This window comes from Coffea arabica, chromosome 2c, assembly GCF_036785885.1.
Source record: "Coffea arabica cultivar ET-39 chromosome 2c, Coffea Arabica ET-39 HiFi, whole genome shotgun sequence".
In the NCBI taxonomy this organism is placed as follows: domain Eukaryota; kingdom Viridiplantae; phylum Streptophyta; class Magnoliopsida; order Gentianales; family Rubiaceae; genus Coffea; species Coffea arabica.
Genome location: NC_092312.1, coordinates 15,836,237 through 15,858,770, shown reverse-complemented (window position 1 = coordinate 15,858,770; position 22,534 = coordinate 15,836,237). Strand labels below are relative to the sequence as shown.

At 38.1% G+C, this 22,534-nt stretch overlaps 2 protein-coding genes and 1 non-coding gene across 3 annotated transcripts; 1 reads left to right on the top strand and 2 right to left on the bottom strand.

Moving 5' to 3' along the window:
- Nucleotides 1-1,381: 1,381 nt before the first annotated feature.
- On the bottom strand, nt 1,382-13,150 carry LOC113731216 (zinc finger CCCH domain-containing protein 19). The gene is made up of 10 exons (XM_027256353.2): nt 10,988-13,150; nt 10,737-10,816; nt 9,657-9,841; nt 7,978-8,902; nt 7,726-7,853; nt 6,921-6,980; nt 6,788-6,838; nt 6,379-6,449; nt 3,763-3,917; nt 1,382-3,670 (listed from the first exon to the last, which is right to left on the bottom strand). Exons 1-10 carry the CDS (start codon nt 13,009-13,011, stop codon nt 1,536-1,538), a joined length of 5,814 nt encoding a protein of 1,937 aa, XP_027112154.1. The 5' UTR covers nt 13,012-13,150; the 3' UTR covers nt 1,382-1,535.
- A 5,318-nt stretch (nt 13,151-18,468) lies between these two features.
- LOC113728642 (uncharacterized) lies at nt 18,469-21,698 on the top strand. The gene is made up of 3 exons (XM_027253027.1): nt 18,469-19,971; nt 20,203-20,338; nt 21,598-21,698. Exons 1-3 carry the CDS (start codon nt 18,469-18,471, stop codon nt 21,696-21,698), a joined length of 1,740 nt encoding a protein of 579 aa, XP_027108828.1.
- Nucleotides 18,982-19,088, bottom strand: LOC140036068 (small nucleolar RNA R71). The gene has a single exon (XR_011839953.1). It is a non-coding gene; the product is annotated as a small nucleolar RNA R71 (small nucleolar RNA).
- Nucleotides 21,699-22,534: the final 836 nt, after the last annotated feature.

Sequence of the window (22,534 nt, the reverse complement as noted above, 5' to 3'; positions counted from 1 at the left end):
GATTTTTGCCTGGATAAATCCTTAAAACACACAAAAATTTACTTGTGCACTGCCAAGATTTGATTTTACTATAAACAATTCGACCACCTGCAAAATAGAAAAAGAACTGTGTTGGTCCAATATTCAAATTCTAGCATAATATCTTTCTATCTCTTCATTTGCATTTGGTGTTAAAATTTTTTATCATTATTTTTTATTCCAATTTTACCCCTAAATAAATAAGGATTTATACATATAATATAACCACTACAAACAAACTAATAATACTCTTACTCTATATCAATAACTTCCAATAACTTTTTTTTTTATATTCTAACTTCCTTTCAAACAAACTTCCAATAACTTCTTTTTCTCTTTTTTTTTTTTCAAATCAAACTTCTAATAACTTTTATCTTTGTCTCCAAAAAATAAAAAATAAAAAACTCCTAGCTTTTAATTGAGGGAAAAAACTTTATTTTAATTTGCACATCCATCTCCCACTAGTCATGGATAAATGCTTAATCCATTCACAAGTGTTGAATAGCAATCGTGCATAAATCTTATAAACTTGAGTAATTCATAAACTTGAGACTGTCGGTCAATTTGAATTCCCCATACCTATATATTTTTTAAATATATGTCACATTATCTAGTGCAGTCTCTCTTTAAACATTAACTGGTAGCTTTTCTTTTAACAAAGCTAGTAAATACAACACAAGTTTAAAACAGAGGTAAAATCTTATTACTCAACAAATCAATTGATTAATACTTAGAAAGATTCTACGGTGCGGCCAAGGTACCAAACAATTAGCCAATAAAGAACCTTATGGTTAAAGGCTTAGCAAAACATATACAATCACTTTCCTGCATGAAATCAAATTTCCGTGGAGGAAGGAATGGGTTGAATGATACCAAAGGAGGGAGTACAAGTGAAGTCTCCGGCACAAAAAAATCAAAATTTCATGTAATTAATCTTGCAAGATCAAGCAACATCATAAATGCCATTTTGGGAATAAAAGGACAAGAACCCCTTTTTTTTGTTGAGGGAATTCAAAAACATAAAGCTCAAAATGAGAAAGAAAATTCGGGTTTCATTCTAATCTTTCAACTTGCAAATTGTAATGCAAATTCAGAAAGTAACTTCTTCAGGCCTCTCAAAATTGGTGGTTTGCAGATCTGGTGCTTCCATCTCCTGCCAACTTCACTCGTTTACAGGTCTACCTGCATTAGGGCCAGAACGATAAAATAAAATCCAGTGCAGTCTCATTTGGTCTCTATTTCTCCATCTCTTTTCTCCGCTTTTAAGAGGGATAGCAAGGTCATGTAACAGTACTGCCCACGAATGGCAAGCTCTCTTCGTAGGCATTAGGTTCTGTAGTCCATAAACAGCGTGGATCGAATATGCTAAAGCAAAATTGCATAAGAAAAGATGTGCCATGAAACCACCGCACAAAAAGTTTTACAACTGCTACAAAGCACCAAAACAGCCTATGATGAAATCGAAATTCTAATTATATTACTGTACAAAATCGTTCTATCCATGCTAGACTAGCAAATCACCCTTCATGAATATAATTACAATGAGACCCTTTCCTACACTTCCCATTCGTATTGTATGGACACAGTACGTCTCTGGGAGCACTGTAACGATCGGGTACTCGTCCTCTACTGCCAAAAGATGACTGCCTATTCCATGGCCTGCGATTTCCATAACCAGAATCTCCAACCTGAGGACCCTTGGGCCTGCTGTCACCAAAACCAGAATCGCCTACCTGAGACCCTTTGTCCTTTTGACCCGAACTCCCCCATGTTCCCTGGTTCCCAGGCGGAGCACCCCAACCTTGGCTTGTGTTCCCTGATGGTGCCACTTGAACAGGAGCCCCTTGATTTCCAGTTTGCATCGCCCATCCATTCCCTGGTACTGGAACTTGAACAGCAGATCCAACATTCCCACCTGGAGCAATCCAACCAGGGTTTGCACCCCCAAGGACCATTCCCTGAACTCCAGAGTTCCCAGGTGCTGCAACCCACCCAGAAATTACATTACTTGGCATCTGCCCTTGGACGGAAGATCCTACATTCCCCGAAGCGCTAGCCCAACCATGATTTGCACTACCAGGAGCCGGCACTTGAACAGTAGCTCCCCAACTAATGTTTGTAGTTCCTGGTGCTACCCCAGTCCAACCCATGTTTGGGTTTGTTTGAACCGGCGCCCAGCCTGTACTTGAATTCTCAGATCTCAACACCGAAGCAGAAGAGTTGTTCTCTATCAGGCCTGTGCCCCAAGCTAGATTGGGCATTGCCGGGGTCTGCATATTAGGTTGATTACTCTGAGCTGGAGGGCCCCAAAACTCAGGCTGAGGCAAAGCAGGAGCACCTGTGGTTGCAAAATTGCCAGTGGGATTCTGAGCTTGAGGTGAAATAACACCCCAGGGACCATAACCATGGGATTGTCCAGGCATAGGAACAAAATTACTTGGTTCAACCTTTTGAGTAGGAGGCCCCAACCAACCATGACTTTCAATGCGAGGAGTCTGATTATTTCCAGATTGAATTGGATGAGAACCATTGGTTTGAGCAGGATGATGGCCGTGCTCCTCCAGTGTACGTGGTTCCCCTGTTGCAGCTAATGAGGGAATTTGTGAAGAATTAACAGAACCTACAATATTCTGTTCAGAATTAGTAGCTTGACCAAACCTAATACCAGAAACAACAGAATCATTTTCAAGACTGTTCATTAACTGCTCCCTGGAATTAAGAACTGAACCATGCACAGAAGGAAGATTCCCGAGCTGTGGCAAAGCTGCAGCAGGTGATTGGATGCCACCAGCATACGAAGTTCCACCAATGAGAGTACCCCCATGTTCTCCAGTCTCAACTGTATTACCATGTTTTGGAGTGGGAGAAGGAAGATTAGACAAGTTAGTCCTGGTCCACTTTTCTGTAGAAAGTTTCGGGACCTCAGCAGGTGGAGCAATTAAGCCCTTCGATATGTCCAAATGAAAAGTTTGAGCCTCACGATGCTGTTCACCATTTGATCTTTCTCCAAATGAATTTTCTCGAGATAGAAGCAAGGATGTTTCAGAAGTTTTCCCAGATGCTGCTACAAATTTACTGTCTCCTGAGGTCTCCTTGTGGAGCTTTCCAGCCAATGCATCAGTCAAAAGTATAGACTCATCTTGTTTTTCAATAGCTCTCCAAATTCTCAAATCAGCAGGGAAGTATCCAGTGTTGCTCCATTTACGCAACTGTGCCATAGAAAATGGTCCTTGAACTTTCCCAGATGGATCCTGGTAATGCCATGCCTTTTGCGTCTCATTAATTTTCACAACAGTTTCTGCTTCCTTAGCTGGGAGAGATACTGATAAATTTACTGATGCCATAGAATTAAATCCAGCAATATCAGACTTAGTATGTTGACTGAGATTCACCAAATTATTCAATTCTTCACGGTTTTTCTCTCTTCCTTGATTCCATATATCCTCATTCACCATACTGCCACTTTGATTGTCACTGGCATCCTCACTAGCGATTGACAAATTTTTACTGAATATGGTTCTGTTTGGTTCCCGATTCTTGTCTGAAAAATTACCTCCATTATGAGAATCTTTAGGAGAATAATCGCTCCGAGGAGAAATTGGTGCCCTTCCACGCCTGGTAAAGCCAGAGTTACTGGTTTTCTGGAAAACTTCTGCATGAACCAGAAGGAACTTATAGACCTTTCTCCTTCAAAACACAAATCTTTAAAACATCAAGAAAAAAATGACAATAAATTAAAAGAACCTCGTCTATTATCATCAGTATCACTGTCATCTTCCTCTGACTCATGATTTGGATCCATTTTAGGATCAGAATGTATTTTTGGAATTTCCTCTAATCTACGCAAGCGCTCCTCAGGTGCCTTCAGAATCTGTAATTTCTCGACACATTCTCTAAGCGTGGAAGCAAGTCAAGGGCTAAACTCGTTTTTTTTCAGAGAACAATTGTATCCAAAACCCATTTGCTTGAAAGACAGAACAATCATTAAATGAAACACACACCAAAGGGCTAAGTAATTACAAGCATAAAATAATCTAACATATGCATTATATATCTGCACAGAGAGAGAAGGGCGGAGGCCTATCACTTTTTTCCTACGTCTCTGGGTGCATTTCCAGATACCTGTTTAAGAAAAACACCATCCTGTTTATAAGAACCAAGTATCCATTGAATTTATGGTACCGAAAATGCAATTTGTTCAGATTTTCCTTCACCACCACTCCTTTCTCACTCTCATTCTTCCCACTTTCTCAAGCAGCAAGGTGTACTATAACGTATCTAAAAAGTAGTGCAACCAAATGTCCAAATTACTGACAGACATAAACATGTAATCATGTATAGAGGTAGTGAAGTGTGCAAGTCTAAATCTATGTATGTGGGAGTATAAACATGGCTAAGAAGTAGTGCAACCCAATATCCAATTTATGGACAAATAAAAAATGCACAAGGCTACTTGAGTACACAAGTTTGAATCTAGTATCCACCTAAAAGTCGACTTCAGTAAAATTTTAAATCAATCATGGTTGATATAAAGCCAGAAGTGATTTCTCCAATGAGGAAAGAAGATTAGTTCTAACTCTTGAAAACTAAAGTGAGGATATAATTAGCTCGACAGCCTCCAATATCCATTCAATGCTATCATAATAAACAATTAAACTTAACCAAAGCCGACCAATGGCAAAAATCTTTACCAATACTGCTGTACCGCATATACCCTAGCTCTAAACCCCATGAGGTTTTCTCCAGATCAAATGCCCAGGATCTTATTTGGGACTGTGAAACCCATTTAAAGAAAACAACAGTACTTTTTCCACCTTGACATCATGGTTTAATCTTGGTACTGGCAATCACATTAAGACAGTAAAATATCATCCAGAGAACCTCAAAAGCCCAATATGGCTTGCCACAAGAAGATAAGCAGATCCATCCATAAATAAGTTGTTGCCACAACTAAAACACTGATATGACTCAGTAGACACTCCAAATGACAAAACAATGCAGATTCTTCTCAATGCATAGATTTAAGGTGAACCACCAAGCCCACAGCAAGTTTAACAGGGGTTGAGTGAGAAAATCTCTTCCTAACATAATACATTTCCACTTCTCCCTCCAATACAACAGTGTTTACAAATACTGATTTACTGCACACAGAGTCCTAATAAAATGACACCATCTACGCCCTTACCTCTCTCTTTGGATAAAGCATAATTATAAGCAAATATTTCTTTCTGTCACGCATTTACCCACAAAGCCAATCTCACAAAATTCCAAGATCTGAAGAAACTTTTTTAAGTCTTTCAAGATGTAATAACTCGAAAAAGTGGAAAACCATGTTCTACATCCTATAAACTTAACAAGATTGTCAAAATAGCATAACCTATCTGAAAAACCATAGCTCCCCATAAAACTCATAAAATATCCATCCAAAGCTTCCCAAAAGCCTTAACATAGGTGTTTCCCATTAGTCACTACCAGCAAAAGAATTTGGAGAAATAACCCTAACAAATTCCAGAGTCAAAATAATATTTCCTAAAATAATCACTTAGTTTAAGTACACTAAACTTTTGGAGAATTCTCCACACCTCATAACCCAAGTGAATGACACACAAGTCTGATGGCTCAAATAATTATGGCTAATGCAACTACCATTCAGGAGTAATACCACAAGACAAATTTCCAAATCAAAATATTGCCAGCATTATTGTCAGCATGTTAGTTCCCCAGAACAACTTCAGCAAACAAAAGACATATTTTATTTAAAATTCAAATTCCAAAAGTTGGCAACGGATTCAATATCAAGATGAACCCTAATCAGAGCCCAACCTTAGATTCAAGATTAAACAAACAACTATGCAATAACAATCCACTAATCAGATATGTTTACCTACCAATCACAACCACAAACCTACGCCCTTGAGGATAGAACAAAAAAAAAAGACAGATTGAATAGGATTTATTTACTATGTATTAGAGAGAAAAGTTGGAATTACTCCATCTGCAGGGCCCCCATACTGCATAGCACTCAATATCATAAACATATCAAGTGGAATTGTATAATTTAGTCGGCTTCAGCATTCAAGCAACCATAGCAGATAAATAGCCTAACATAAAGCACAGCCCAACATCAAATGCAATTATATTTACTAAACTTGTTGCACGCTATGGAACACCATAGTCCCCACATGTACGATGCAGATACTGTTATACAGTCAACTGGAAAGCAAAATTTCAAACTCATGGCAGGGGAAAAAAAAATTATTAACCTTAAGGAACAAAGGCAAAGTTATCAAACATGCTTAGCTATCATGTTCAAGATAGAAAAAAAAGATTCGTTGAAAAACTTGAAAAAGTAAAGGATATTCCTTTCTACGCCCCATATCACTTGCTCGATCACGAAGATGACTAAGTCGGAGTGTTTCTGACTCCAGCCACTGCAATGCAAAGTAAATGAGCATGCATGGTAACAGAGCATAATTAGCATATGAAATCCTTAAATACAGTCATAAGCTACAAGTCAGTGCTGATGACATATATAATATAGACGCGGAACAATGGAGGAACCAAAACAAAGTTGTCAATATTTTCTTTTTTTGGGGTTGGGTTTTTTGTGGTTGGGGGGGGGGGGGGAGGGGGGAGGGGGAGGAGGAGAGGAGGAGGTGGACAGTTTCTCTTCATGCCTTATGCACGCATGCAAGCAATTAGAAAGGCCATATCTATCCAGCTCCAGTAAGTCAGGTACATTAAAGAACAGAAACATTAACGTACTTACATCATTCACTCTAGCTGCCTGTATTTCCATGGCCTTGTCAAGAATGTCACCCTACAAACAGCCAGGTTCACCATTAGTACAACAATCAACAGAGTTTTTCATACCAAAGTAGGAAGAGAAACTGTGTAGATACCACAGTCATTCTGTTAAGTAGTCCACATTTTATACTTTGGCGTAGTCGCTTGCATTCTTCCTGACAAATCAAAATGAGCATGTGTTAATAACTTCACTCTATCAAACCTGAGGGAAAACAACAGACCAGGGTTTAATCCTTTCTACCATCAAAGTTAAACAAAAAAGGAGAAACAAGATAATAAACTACAGGTTTATTAAAACAAAAATAATATAATAATATGTGTGTGCGTGCACGCGTCCATGTATGTATGTATGTATGTAGGTAGGTATGTAAAGACACCAAGCACATTCTTTGAGTAATACAGAACACAATCAGATACTTATAAAATTAGTTAGTCAAGGTGTTTGACTCTGACAGTACTGGGAAAACATTTTAAAATACAGGAATGCAATTCAGGTGCTTCTTCACCATTCATGGTATCAATAATGCAAAAAAGAATGCTGAATTGACTACATTCATATCAACCACAGTCTAAAGGCAGAACTTTGTAAGTAATCAACTGAACCCATAAACTTATTTTTATACACGGAAACTAGACAATGATTGGTGCAATAAATCCTCAAAAAAATTGACTAAATCACATCCACTTAGTTTTTAGAAGACACATCTTCTTTCTTGGTAAAAACCAAAAACATGTCCTCATTAATAAATGATATTAGGCAATACTTCAAGCAATAATACTCCAAAAAAGATTCCCTTTCTAGTCATATTTTCCTTTGGCCAGGGGATGGCAAAATTGTCACAAGAGAGAGGATACTCCACAGGTGCTTTAAAGCTTACAAATACACATATTTAGGATTACCTCAGTGAAGTCTTGATTAGAAATTGTATCAATGGATACAATCTCTGTCTTGTTTAAATTTAATATCTCCAACATCATATCAGTTGTCCTTTTGCCAACTTTATACGGCTCAGCCGCTTTGCTCGTACCTACGTACAAAATCAATTTTCTTTTAGAGGGGAAGACAGGGAATTCAGAATTTTGCCATATGTCAAATCTCTGAAATGCATAAATCAAAGTTTGAAATAAGCAGATGGGGGTTAAAATAATTACCCACAACTTGCACCAGCCTGTAAAGGTCCTGTTTTTGAGTGTTACCAGAAATTCTTATTCGCACAAAAGTACCAATAACTTTGTGCTGGAACTCGTCAACATCTTCAATAAGGTCTTCCATCAACTTTCGCCGCAAGTAAATTAAGTTAATATTATGAATATCAATTGCTGCATAGTCATAACGGTTAGCTAAAGTTCCTCTATTGTCAACCTTTTTTCTTATTTTTCGTTTCCTCTCTTTATTCCCCTTTGTAGGTGTTTCAGCATTCTCATCAACATCCAGCTGGTTCACTTCAGTATCAACAACACTCCCTTGATTATCCTCCGTATAAGCATCCTCTTTAATAAGAAAGTGAGATTCAAGGAGTTTTAACATTTCAAAATGACCGACACGGGGCTTTCCAAAAAGATTTTCAAGTCTCGTATCGCAAATAATTTGACTTTTCTTGCGAGGATCACGAAGTTTGTTCCTTCTGATATATTCAAGCAGGAGAGCCTGAACATCAAATTGAGACAGAACAGATTTATCACCATTTTTCATGTGCACAACAAATTCCAGAAGTTCTTCCGATGCCCATTCAGTCTTGCCTGGTGAAGAAATGTCTTCACCACCTCCTCTCACAACCGCACCAGCAGATTCCTCTTCATTAGCAACAGATCTTAACCGTTTCTTACCCTTTTTCCTCTTTGGTTTACTCGCTTCAGGATTCTCACCAGAATATTCTGTACCAGAACCTCCAGCATTGCAAGTTACTACAGCAGCCTCAGGTGACCCTTCCTTGACTGCTGATACATCAGAACCCTTCCAGGGATTTTTGGCCTTGGCAATTTCAGCTGATGATATACACAATTTGGATTTCAAATCTGTGTAGTAATCCTTGAAGAGATACTCCCAGCTACTCTTATCATCAAAATCAATCTGAACCTGCATCAAGCAAAACAGGGGAATCAACAGATTAGTACAGCAATGATGCAATAGAGTAGAAAAACTAAACCATGCAAACAAGCAAACATTCATGAACATTGAAACCAACGATTCTTGTAAAATTCACTAAAAGAGACACCAAATAGCCCCACCATATCATGAGCAAAGTTTAATCAAAAGATTCACAATTTTACAGCAAGACAATTTTTAAGACCTAAACCAAACAATCCAATTTTGCCTGGAAAACCAGACATGAAAAGCAAACATTAATCTGTTAAAGATGCAATAGTGTCAAAACAGAATTGATGTTGAAGGGTTAAAGGAATAAAATTAGTGTTGTTCAAATAATTACATTCTAAAGGGAAAAAGAGGTTTATTAGCCAGAACCTTTGGCAACCCAATTCACATTCTCTCCTTGAATGGTAATAGCAGGTATTATGGGTTTTAAAAGAACCAAATAATCATTAGATGCATATGGTGAAAACTCATAAAGAAGTCAAATAAAGCATTAGGCCAAGCACGCCCACAAAGATAACAAAAAGATAGAAGCTATTAAAATATGAACAAACCAGCAAACCTATCAAGAGAAAAGTTAAAATAACTATTACAACCAATATACAATGAAAACCAATCAGAATGAGTATGACCAAGGCCTAATTGAATATAAATTACTCTACATAGTACTTACACCACCAAAATTAAAGGTAATTCTACCTATGAAGAAAGGGAAGAGAGAGAGAGAGAGAAAGAATACATTGTTAGTGTCTTTGTCATCGCTTTCAATTAGCTTGACAATCCTCATGCATGTCTCACAAAAGCCTTTATTTCCTCGGACACATAAGAAAACAGCATCTTTCACACATCCTTTGCACAAGGCAAAAGGACAGGTAAGACACATGTAATAGGCATTCTTTTGACAAGTGCTACAAATATGCCAACCTGAAATACAACAAAAGGACAAGAGTGCATGTCAAAGGCAATCAAAACCTGCATAAATATAACACAACAACATCAAATTGAATATGTCTAACCAAAATGCCTATTCCAACATTCTAGTTCAACGAAAATGGCCCTCTGTACCCACAGAAGGCAAAATCAATGGAAAATGATAGCTCCTAATTACATCCCAGCAACGAAAGAGCAAGCACAGATCAGTCAACCATATGTTATGAAACCATATTTTATGAAAAACTTCAGCATAGAAAAACGATTAAATAAAAGCATGAAGTGGAGGGCTCAATTTTCCCAGAGTATACGTTAGCAAGTAATCATCCTTTATCAAACTACACGTATAGAAAATAATGTCAATTGTAAGAGCATGCTGATATATCAACTTCATCAAGGATAATGTTCAAATGTCATGTCGCGTATGATATACAAACCCCAACCCTTTTAACATGACCAGTCAAGTCATTTCTGCAATTTCCTGAGGTTCTCTTTCCTATTCTTGATATTCCAAAAGTGTGCTTCAGTTGGTGCAAAGAAATTATGACGCAACTGAGGTAAGAAGAGGTATTCAAACCCTGTACCAATTAAAGGTTAGTCTCATTGGACATGTCAATAAGTCACGTTCTTCAGTTTTGAGAATATCTTAGGTTGTTCACATGTTAAATTAGTCTCTCGAGAGTGAGTACAATAAGCGAATAAAGCTTTCAAAACTACTTAAGAACAGATAAATTTCACAAAGTAGGTAGCAAAAATCACATATAAACAACTAAAGAGAATAGCACTGCACTTATGCATCTGAACCCTCCAAAACAAATTTAAGGTTAAGTGTGAATATTGTTGCATCCCCGCATCTAACCATGTTCGCAGAAGAGACGGATGCACTTACCACAATTCCATTTGCCCTTTGCACGGAAGAATGCCTCATCCCGATTAACACAAGAAGGATGATATGCCTTGGGGCAACCCCTGAAAAAATAATGAATCAATATCAGTTACAAAGAAGGCACATAAGTAGATACAATAAGCATGTGGATCATATTCAACACATTAGTTAATAAATTTTCAACCCTCACATTCTCTCCTCTGAAATAAATTTCAAGTGGAATGGAATTCAATTTGAAAAGCCAGCATAATTACCGCCGGTCACACAGCACAAGGTCCCCCCCATCAAAGCAAATGAAACAAACATCCTCATCCATTAGCTTTTGAGCTCTTCCTCCAATTTTAGAATTAGTCAAATTTTTAGAATTCTTCCCCCTCTTGCGCTTCTCTCCAGCAGCCTTGCTTGACTCCCCAACATCTGTTTCAGTTTCCAATTCCGTCTCTGCCAGAGCAGATCCCTCCTCAGCAACCATGTCTTCATCTTCCTCATCTTGTGGAACAGACACTGAATCATCTATTTTAGCATTGGACTCAACATCACTAACCCTAGTAGTCACCATTTCAGCCTCAATCTCTTTCTCCATTTCAGCCTCAATCTTCTTCTCCATTTCAGTGTCCGCAGTTGGAATCCCCTCCTCTTGAATATTTTCCTTATTTTGCTCAATAGTAACTGTAACCACTGACTGTTGACCAACAAACTCCAAATCATTTGGCACAGAATTTTCAGGTGCTGCCATTTGCTTCTTTTCATCCATCTCCGCATTGGCTACAAGACTTTCCTCCTCCGCCACCCCACTCTTACTATCTTCCATTTTTTTTATGTCATCCATTGCTGCGTCGCCTACAATACCTGTCTCCTCACTAATACTTATCTCTTTATCCACCTCTTCTTTAGCTGAATTTGGAGGTTCATTATCATCCAATTGTAAACCATGTGAACCCATAATATTTTCACCTTCAGTTACCTCAGCGGCCGAAGTGGATATCTCCATGTCCACCTTAATCTCGGTTTTCACAATCTCATCTACCATTACTTCTTTACCGTCAGGTAACTCCTCTTTCTCCTCTCCTGTCACCACTGCAGAAGATTCCACGGGTATCACCACCATTTCTGCATCTTGCTCAACTGTGACTGATTCATTAGGGCTTGATTGCAAATTGTCTGGCCAAGCAGGCGGCTTTTCTCCTCCAACCATGGCCACAGCTTCGTCAACCACCACATCATTGCTCCTTGCAGCAACAGATTCGGCACTATCAAGTTGGGAAGAAATGGCTATGTTAGATGCATCCTTCCCTGCATCACCTACAGTTGTGTTCTCCACTTCAAATTCCCCCGTCTCAACCACTTCTTTGACCTCTTCAACCTCTCCAACAGCAGCCACAGACTTGACACCTAGTATAGAGGCATCCTTCCCTTCATCACTAACAGTTGCCTCCTCCACTTGAATGTCCCCTGTCTGAATCACTTTTTTGGCCTCGTCAACTGCAGCCACCGACTGAGCACCTACAACGGAGGCATTCTTCTCATCATCACCTGCAGCTGCCTCCTCTACTACTAAGTTCCCTGGCTCAACCACTTCTTTGGCCTCCCTGACGTCGCCAGCGAGAGAAACATTCTTCTCTTCATCACCTGCAGTCGCCTCTGGAAAGTCCACTGGCTCAATCATTCCTTCGACCTCTTCAGCCGCAACCACTGCAGAACCGGAAAGCGTATGATCAATGATAGCAGAAACATTTTCCCCTCCGCCCACCACCTTCTCCAATTCCGCGTCAACGTCCCAGACAGGAGTTTCCTCTGCCAGCACCTGCAAGTGGGCTTCTGCATCCATCACCGATTTCTCGCCACTATGAATATCAGAGTTCTCTCCACCGATCTTTTCCTCCAAAAACTCCACGTTTGACTCCGCCACTAGAACTTCCTCCGCTACCAATCTCTCTCCACCACCAACCACCACCTCGGCCTCCACTTTGGCTTCGGCAACAATATCCGCCGCGACCGCTCCATGCATGTCCTCTGCCCCTTCGAGTCTGCCTTCTAAGGAGGCCTCCTTCTCCTGTGCCACCACCTGGCTCTCCAATTCGGCACCTAGCGCCAACACTTCGCTCTCTTTACATGGCACATTTGAGTCATCTGAATTAGGAACAAATTCACATTGTTCGGCGTTGTCTATTTCTTCTTCACCAATCAATTTTTTCTCTTCGATTATCTGCTTTTCACTAGCTTGTTCAGGCGAGGGTTTATTTATATTCGACGAAAACGTTTCTCCATCGTCTCCCATAGGAAACGAGTTCAGAACCCTAACCCTAAAATTTAGTATATACAGGTCTGTTTTCCTTTTTATCTATGTATATCTGCAGAGACGTGAAGTAACATATGAGTGTGCAATCGTACCAGAACTTGTTTATCGAAGCAGCAGATGGGAAATGGGGGTTTTGTGACGAAGAGCCTATAAAGACTAAAGAGGGCGAGATTGCGAACGGAACTTTGTAATTGGGCCTCGTGAATTGGGTGTCCTTTGGGTTCAGTTCGGCTTGGGTATGTCATTTGTTGAACTTTAGTAGGAGTATCACTTTTTCTTGTCTTCATTTTGTACACGTCTCCAAAAAAGAACGAACTGGTCTTCCATTTTTGTCATCGTTCCAGGCTTCTTTAAGCCCACCAAAAAGCCCAAAAAACTGTGTAGGTCCTTCGACTAGCCTGCCTTTGGTTTTCTCAAACCAAATCTCTAATTTTGAGATTACACTAATCTCCCCTTAAATTTTTGTATCTGTGTTAAACACATCATCGTCTATCATATATATATATATATATATATATATATATATATATATATTATTATATATATATAATAAAGTCGTATTCTCATCCTTATCCTTTTATTTTGTCTCTTTTTTACGTGGCTTAACGACAGGACAAGTAGGTACAACACGCTTTATGAGTTAACTCCCTAATAACCTAAGCTATTTCATCCCTCATTTTCTCTAACCTTTAAAATTCTAGATAATCCTTCCATAATTATCTCTTCCATTCTTTCACCTTTTTTTTTTCCTTAACCCTAATCGTCAAGCCTAAATTTATTGGGGATTAGTATAAATAATTTTGAACTATGTGTTTAACTCTCTCTCATCTTCAACTCAAAAATTCGAAATATCAATTCAAATATTAGATTATCTTTATCATATTATCGCTATCGCAGATGCTCTACATTTTTATTCATATATATGGTTCTCGATCTATTACTCATCACTATATTAAGCAGTGAAAATGTTTACACTTTTCCACCAATTTTTTTGGAAAGTTTTTTTTTTTTTTTACTTCAATGCAAGAACCGGATTTGGAACTTCGTTTTTATTCCCTTCAATACAAGGACCGCATTTGGATTTTGTTTATGCTCGCCTGTATATAGTCTGTAATTTCCTACACCTTCTTTCATAGTTAGGTCATTGAATTTGAATTTTCTAAGTAAGTCTTCAAAAGTTACGATTTGGTTTTTATTTCTGACAAGGTTTTTGTAATTAATTTATTATTTTAATTTATAGATTCACTCTTCAATTCAAGTAGAATACGTATTGCTTTTTGGTTAGTGATTTAAAAGTGGCCTTTTAAATTATGTGTTTTCACACGATTTTTTAATTGTCTTTGACAATTTATTAATTGTTTTCAATAATCTACTAATTTTTTATTTTCTAGGTTTTTTGGGTTAAAAAAATTTGTACTATTTTCAATGTTTTTTTTGAGACTTTGGTAGAAAGTTTCCGAAGAACAAGAAGGCGTCACTGATTACATAAATGGCAAGGCATCAAGTTCATTTGTTATATAGCAGTTCACGTTATGCAATATACATAAGACTATTTAGATTTTTTATGTTTTTGACTTAAGAGCAAAATACATCTTATGTTTTCGTTTTGCTTCTATTAGCTGTGAACAGATTTAGAAGGTTGTTGTGTTCCTATGACTTGATTGATTCTGAATTCTGATATTTTATTAATATTTCATTCGCCTTCTTTTCTTTTCACATTAACCTTTAAGCCATTTATATTAAGTACCAAAATTGATATTTTGGTAACGGGTTGGCCATTCTTTTGTTTACAGAAGATCAGCCAATATTTGATCTTGCCTGTTTTCAAGTTTTTGAATGTTATCGTATAGTCGATTTTTTTTTTTTGCATTTTTGAATTATTAATCACTGAATTAGATATTTAAATTTACATTATAAGACTATTTTTGAATAACATGTGCATATAGTAATGTATTTAAGAAAGGTTATAATAGACTATACAATAAATTTGTATTTTATGCAAATATTTTTATGAACTACATTAAATAATTTATTATTTTTAAACAATTTCCATTCAACGAATGGGTAAAAAACTAGTTATAAAAAAAATACTAATGCTAGTGAATTCAAGGTCCAAATAATAATTATTGATGTCATATAAAATTTCATAGCCTTCTAAATTATCAACCTTAATAATTGTAGAGAAGGTTTGAAGATAAACATGATTTGACATTTCAATAATTATTTCTTGGATTAATTTATCATATACTAACAGTGTATGCACTGTTAACATTTGATAAATGATAACTATGTAAAATTTGAATTTGAAATTCAACTTTTGTACGCATATCATGAATCAAACAGTAATGATATATACACTATCAGTGTATATAATATTTACTTGTGACAAAAAATTATATGTGCATAATGTGCGAAGACTATGAGTGGGCACAGGTCGGATACCCGCCCCTAACAAGATATGGCTGACCCGACCCTAAAATATTGGATCAGTAATTTTGCGACTCTATTCCGCTCCTAATGTTTTCAGGTACCAGTTATTTTGGTACCCGAAAAAAATGGTGGGTCATAGGGTACCCGCCCCTAAAAAAAATTATTTTTCTATAAAAAATATTTTTCACTTAATATCAACATGTATTCCAATAAAAAAATGTATGTTTTCCAATTAACATTAGTAGATATATTATAATCAAAATCAATGCATCATCATTCTCACACATTTCATCAAATAATCAAATCGATTTCATAAATTTAATACATATTAGAATTATAATATCTAATAGATAAAACAAAATTTTATAATAATTTTGAGTACATCACCGTTCTCACGCATTTCATTCTTTTATAACATAACAAGCACAAGAATAATAAGTAGATGGCAATTTTTCCAAATATAACAAACACAAGAATAAAACGAAGTTTTATGATAATTTTGAGTACATCATCATTCTCACGCATTTCATCCTTTTACAACATAACAAACATAAAAATAATAAGTATATGGCAACTTTTCCAACTTTCTTAAAGATATATGGTACAAGATTGCATCCAAAATGAGTCGATTGTAGAATCAAATCCGAAAAAAAATTGAACAGAGTTAATAATTTTTGAAGAAAATATAACCAAAATAATCTTGAAAAATTTTTTCCAACTTTCTTACATCTTTGGAATAGACCTTGTTGCATTAAAGGTGATGAAAAATAAAAATAAATTTCTTACACTAAAATAAGGGAAACAAATTTAAGAGACAGAATTGTAATAAAATAAATAAATAAATGAAATACACAAATATTTTAATTATCTAGCTAACAAAAAATTAGATCTCCAAACACAAATTTTTGACTGAATTAATCAAAATTTTGTAGAAAAGATCGATGAAAGTAGAATAAAAATGAAAAATGATGAAAGAGATAAACAATTTTTATGATAGAGTTTTACAAATTTTACTTTGATTTATTCATTTGGTTTAAGTTTCATCAAGAATATTCATTTTTTTTAGACAAGATGAGGAGAGGCGGATCATATGAGATTAAAATATGAGATTGTGAACCACTTTACTTACACTTAGAATTAAAAATTATAAAATTATATAATGAACCCTTATTTTATAATATTTATATAATATACTCTGCGGGTCAGATACCCGCAAATTTTTATTTTGCTGATCCGTATCCGTATCCGTTTTTACGGGTACCCGACCCGCATCTATCCTGCCAAGAAAAATCGAATTGGATATCTGATAGAGCCGTTATTTGGCACGTTTTGCATTGTCATCTTGTCCTAATTTTGGCCATTCATGGTGTTAAGAAAGGGGATTTCACTCATATTTGACATTTGTGCGAATTGTAGGTGGTTAGCATTAAAATGATATCGCGGGGAAAAATTTCCAGAAGACTTTTCATTTCAGAGCGTGGCCACGCCTTGGAAGGTGGACGAAACCGAAAGACGGACCGTGGTCCATGTGGACCAGGCACATGGGATCAAAACTCAAAGGGGGAAATGGCTTTTGCAGATTGATTTGCACCAGACGTTTCTGGGCTTTTGGACTCCTTGGAATTGCGGCGGCTATAAAGAGAAAAAGGACAAAGCAAGATGCATCATCAACTTTTAGGCTTAGCTTTAATTTTCCTTTTCGGCTCCTTGTCAGCCGCTTTGTCTCTGTTTTCTTTCTCTGACTTTTGTTCCGCCTGCGGCTAGCGGCTAGCGGCGAGACATTAGAGATTCTCGCGGATTGCATCTGGGCTCCGTAGAACGGAGACCCTTTTTGTACTTTTTGCTTTTGACTCTTCAAAATTCCGCGAGATTACTCTTGCGCTTTTCCAATTCTTCGGCAATCAATTGAATGTATTCAATTAATTTACGCGGGATTGACACGATGAGGAGCGGCTAATTTCCTCCTCTACCCAAAGGGTGACGCAAGGGCGCGGTCCATAATATCTGTGAGATCTAATCGAATCTTTATTATTTCCCCCAATTTATTGCTATTCGTGCATTTTCTGAATTAATTGGTCATGGGTATTTGATTAATTGAATATCAACGGCCGGATATTGGATTTAATTTAATAGCCTACTGCCATGTCAATTAAATAGAATCCGTAATTGTTCATTTAATTGACACCTCGTGGCAACCACCATAATTGGTTTTATGTTGGGGAAACGCAAGATCTAATTTAAATAAACCCTCTTAGCGTGTTTATTGGTTAGGGTTGGGTTCTTCTAGATTTAATGCAATTGGGTAATTAAATTCCTACGGTCGTACCTAGGGTTGTTATCTGGTTAGGGAAACAGTCAATGGTCGTACCTTGACTGCCGAAAAGGTAAGGAAGAACTGGTTGTCAGAGCTTATTGATAACTATAACCAACCTAGTGATGAATGGGTGAAATATCTTTGCATCGATGAACATTTATTTGGACCGTACCTGAGCAGTTGATCCTTTGGGTAGAACTTTTATTAATTGCTATTTCTAGTGAATTGTGCTTTGTGAGTTAGTTTTGAATTTTGTTTGTTTTATTTTATTTTATTTTTATTTGCCTCTTATTGAAAATCCCCCAATTTCGTTCTACTAATTTGAAAAGAAATAATTTGCTACCTGCTTCCTGTGGAATCGACCCTACTTGCCATTGTACGCAAAATTAGTATTTTTATAGATAAATCCGGTATATCGGATCAAGCAAACTCTTCGGGAATAGGGTGAATCAAGTAACCCATTGCACACCTAGGGTCCCTGCTCCAATACTTGGATTTGTTCTATAATTATTTAATTGATGTGGTAATTAGGACTTTTTAGTAATTATTATTGCACAGGTTCGGCACCTGTCAATTTTTGGCGCCGTTGCCGGGGAGTTGGTGTTTGGATTATTTGTTTCTTTTCAAATTCAGTTCTTATTTTATTTTTATTTTTATTTTATTTTTATTTTTCTTGGTACTTTTGCTAGTTTATGCCCCGTTCTTCTCGCACAGGTGAATTGATATACGACGCGGAGGTTGAGAAGGCAGCGCGTAAGTGGAGGCAAGAGACCAAGAGACGAAAACAAGGGCACTTAATTGCTGCAAACGAGTCAGCGGAAGACGAAGTAAGCATGGCCAACAACCAAACATTGAGGGAGCTGGCTGCCCCGGAGCTGACTCACCAGCCCTTATGCATCACATTCCCCACTTTGGCTGAGAATACTGCTTTTGAACTGAAGTCAGGGTTGATTCACCTCCTACCTTCTTTCCATGGTCTCTCTGGTGAAGAACCCCATAAGCACGTCAAGGAGTTCGAGGTAGTTTGCTCTAGTATGAAACCTCCTGGAGTCACTGAAGAGCAAATTAGACTGAGAGCCTTCCCGTTTTCTCTCAAAGATGCAGCTAAAGATTGGTTGTACTACCTACCAGCAGGTAGTATTACCACATGGGCGCAGCTGAAAAAGAAATTCTTGGAAAAATTCTTCCCTGCATCCCGGGCTGCGAGTTTGAGGAAGGAAATCTGCGGTATTAAACAATATTCCGGTGAGTCCTTGTATGAATATTGGGACAGGTTTAACAAGTTGTGCACTAGATGCCCGCAGCATCAAATTAGTGAACAACTGTTAATCCAATACTTCTATGAGGGACTCCAATCAACCGATAGAAGTATCATTGACGCTGCAAGTGGGGGAGCACTGGCAAACAAGACACCGAGAGAAGCGTGGGAGCTCATCGAGGCCATGGCAGAGAACTCCCAGCAATTTGGCTTCCGTGAGAGCAACCCTCCCCGTAAAGTCAACGAGGTAGAGATTTCATCCCTACAGCAGCAAATGTCAGAATTGACATCGGTTGTTAGGCAATTAGCCATGAGAGACACGCCGAGAGCGAAAGTATGTGGGATCTGTACTAGCATGGACCACTGCACGGACACGTGCCCCATTTTGCAAGAGGACGGAGCGGAGCAGGTGAACATGGCTGGAGGCGTGCCCGCGCCTCGTAGGCAGTATGATCCATACTCCAACACGTACAATCCGGGTTGGAGAGATCATCCCAATTTCAGCTATGGGAACAGGCAACAAAATTCATTTCCGAATCGTCCACCAGGATTTCAGCAACCATGGCAACCGAAATCACAACCATCATCCTCTAACACAGGGAGTTCCTTGGAGGATATTGTAAAGAGTCTGGTTACGACTACCGCCCAGATCCAGCAAGAGACTAGACAGTTCCAGCAGGAGACCAGGTCATTGACCACAAATATGGCTCAACTCCAGCAAGAAACTAGAGCTTTAACCATGAGCACCACTCAGTTCCAACAGGACACCAAAGCAGGCATGAAGGACATGGAGATTCGAATGAGTCAAATGGCAACTGCCATTAACCGCCTGGAGTCCCATGTCTATGGGAAATTGCCATCACAACCCGAGGCAAATCCCAGGAATGTAAGTGCCATGACATTAACGAGTGGCAAAGAGGTGGATGGACCTAAAGTGGTAAATTCGAAAAGCAAAAGTGAGGAGGAGATAGAAAAGGAGATTGAAGAGGAAGGGCGCATTCGCGAAGAGCCTAAGATAACATCTATTCCTTCGATCCCTATTAAATCTAATATAGCTCCTTTTCCTTGCAGGTTGGAAAAGACAAAGAGGGCAAAAAAGGAAAAAGAAATCCTGGATGTGTTCCGCAAAGTTCAAGTAAACATCCCCCTATTGGACGCGATCAAGCAGGTACCCAAGTACGCAAAGTTCTTGAAAGACTTGTGCGTTAACAAAAGAAAGCTAAGGGGTGATGAAAGAGTGATGGTAGGAGAGAATGTATCAGCTGTACTTCAAAGGAAACTTCCACCCAAATGCGGAGATCCAGGTATGTTTGCTATCCCCTGTAAGATTGGTCATTCTAGTATCAAAAATGCCATGATAGATTTAGGAGCTTCTATTAATGTGATACCTAAGTCAATCTATGATTCCCTAAATTTAGGACCTTTAAAAGAAACGGGGATAATAATTCAATTGGCTGATCGTACATGTGCTTATCCGGATGGGATAGTTGAGGATGTTTTAGTGCAAGTAGATGGATTAATTTTTCCTGCTGATTTTTATGTGCTTTACATGGATGATAGAAGTGCCCCAAATCCATCACCCATTATATTAGGAAGACCATTTTTGAGTACTGCCCAGACTAAAATTGATGTTAGTAAGGGTACTCTCACGATGGAATTTGATGGAGAAATAGTCCACTTTAACATTTTTGATACAATGAAACATCCTGTTAACTCTCATTCTGTGTTTGCTATGTATACCACTAATCCCTCTGTGCAAGAATTTTCTAAGTTTGCTTATAGGGGTAAATCCAAGGTTGCTGCGAACAAGTCCTATAGGATGAAAGCAATTCATGAGGTAAAAATGGAGAGAAAATTTAGGAAAAAAGTTGCACTCAATGGCCATGTGGATCCTGGAGGAGGGCCACCAATTACAAGGAAAATTCAATTACATCCAGACTAAAGAGTGGTGCTATGTCTAGCCAAAGACATTAAAGAAAGGCGCTGCTTGGGAGGCAACCCAAGGCTTCTTTTGTTTTAGTTTTCTTATATTTTTTTAAGTTTTTGTTAAGTGTTAGTGTCATTTAGTGGGTTGTTATTTTGTGACAGGAAGTTGGCAGTTAGGCATGCCCACCCTAGGTCATCACACCTAAGGAATGGAGTTTTGGAATTGACGGTCAGACGACTATAACTTCTAAGGCGTGCTCACGCCTTCCAACCCTTCCGAAAAAAGAAACTTCAGTCTTCTCCTTCCTGTTGGTGTTGCGTCCGCCGCCACCACACCACCTTGTGCACGCAGCCGTCTCACCTCCTCCGCCTTAGTGTCTCACTTTCTCTCTCCGGTGGTCAGGGAAGTTTCTTTTCTTTTCCCCTAATACTTCATTTGTCTTTTCTACATTGAGGACAATGTAGATTTTAGGTGTGGGGGGGAATGGCTTCCATTAGTTCTTTCTTTTTCATTAGTTCTTTTGCTTTGTTACTTTAAAAAAAAAAAAACACACATGGGATGAATGATTAAAAAAAAATGAAAAAAATAAAAAACATTGTAGTTAGTTGGCTTTTTGGTTATTTCTATGCTTGTTAGTGTTGGGGCATGTTGCTGTGATGAATGACACAATCAAAGTGAGTGGTTATGTGGTCAAGTATGCCAGCTATGCATTTTGTTTCCCTTGGCAGTGTCGTTGAATGTTGAATATGCAGGAATTGACCCATTCTTGTAACTTTTGGGGAGCTTTTGAGCCTTGCTTGAGCATATTATTCTTATTTGCTCTATTTTGTTTGATTGAGTGGGTATCACACATGGTATTGGCATTCTAGAACTTGCTAGTTTATACATGTCAAGGCCACATTTTTGTTGAATTGGATGCATTTGAAATGATAAGGGCATTTAGGATTTAACCCTCTTCAGCTATCTAAAAAAAAAAAAAAAATCAAGCCCTCATCTTATCTCCCAATAATGAACCAATTTGAGCTTTTGTCCTTCGTTTCTGGTTGATATCCGTGTTTGTTGACCCAAGACCTCTTTAAACTTTCTTGTTTACCCCTGTGTTGTCAAGGGATGCCTGAATTCCATCATTTGTGCAAAGCAACCAAAATTGGGAATGCGAGTCCTGATAGATTAGGAGCTATTTGATGCTATCCTTGTGTAAAGGAGGGGAAATTGGAAAAAGGCCATTGACCAGAGAACTTTGGCTTACAAGGCGTGCCCACGCCTTACAGGACTCTCCCTTGTAAAAAAAAAAAAAAAAAAAACAAAACAAAACTGAATAGACCTCGTGACCAGAGGACTATGGGCTACAAGGCGTGCCCACGCCTTGTGAGCAGTTTCAACAAAAAAAAAAAAAAAAAAATTTTGGGGCACTTGTATAAGGTGTACAGCAAATGGAAACTGCCTTGTTAGTGAAACCCCTCTGGTAAATCACTATGGTTATTGGGGAGTTTCGGACATTCTCTTGACACTTTACCCCCTATCTATACTTTCTTAACCCGCCTTTCACCTGAGCCCCATTACAACCCTATTA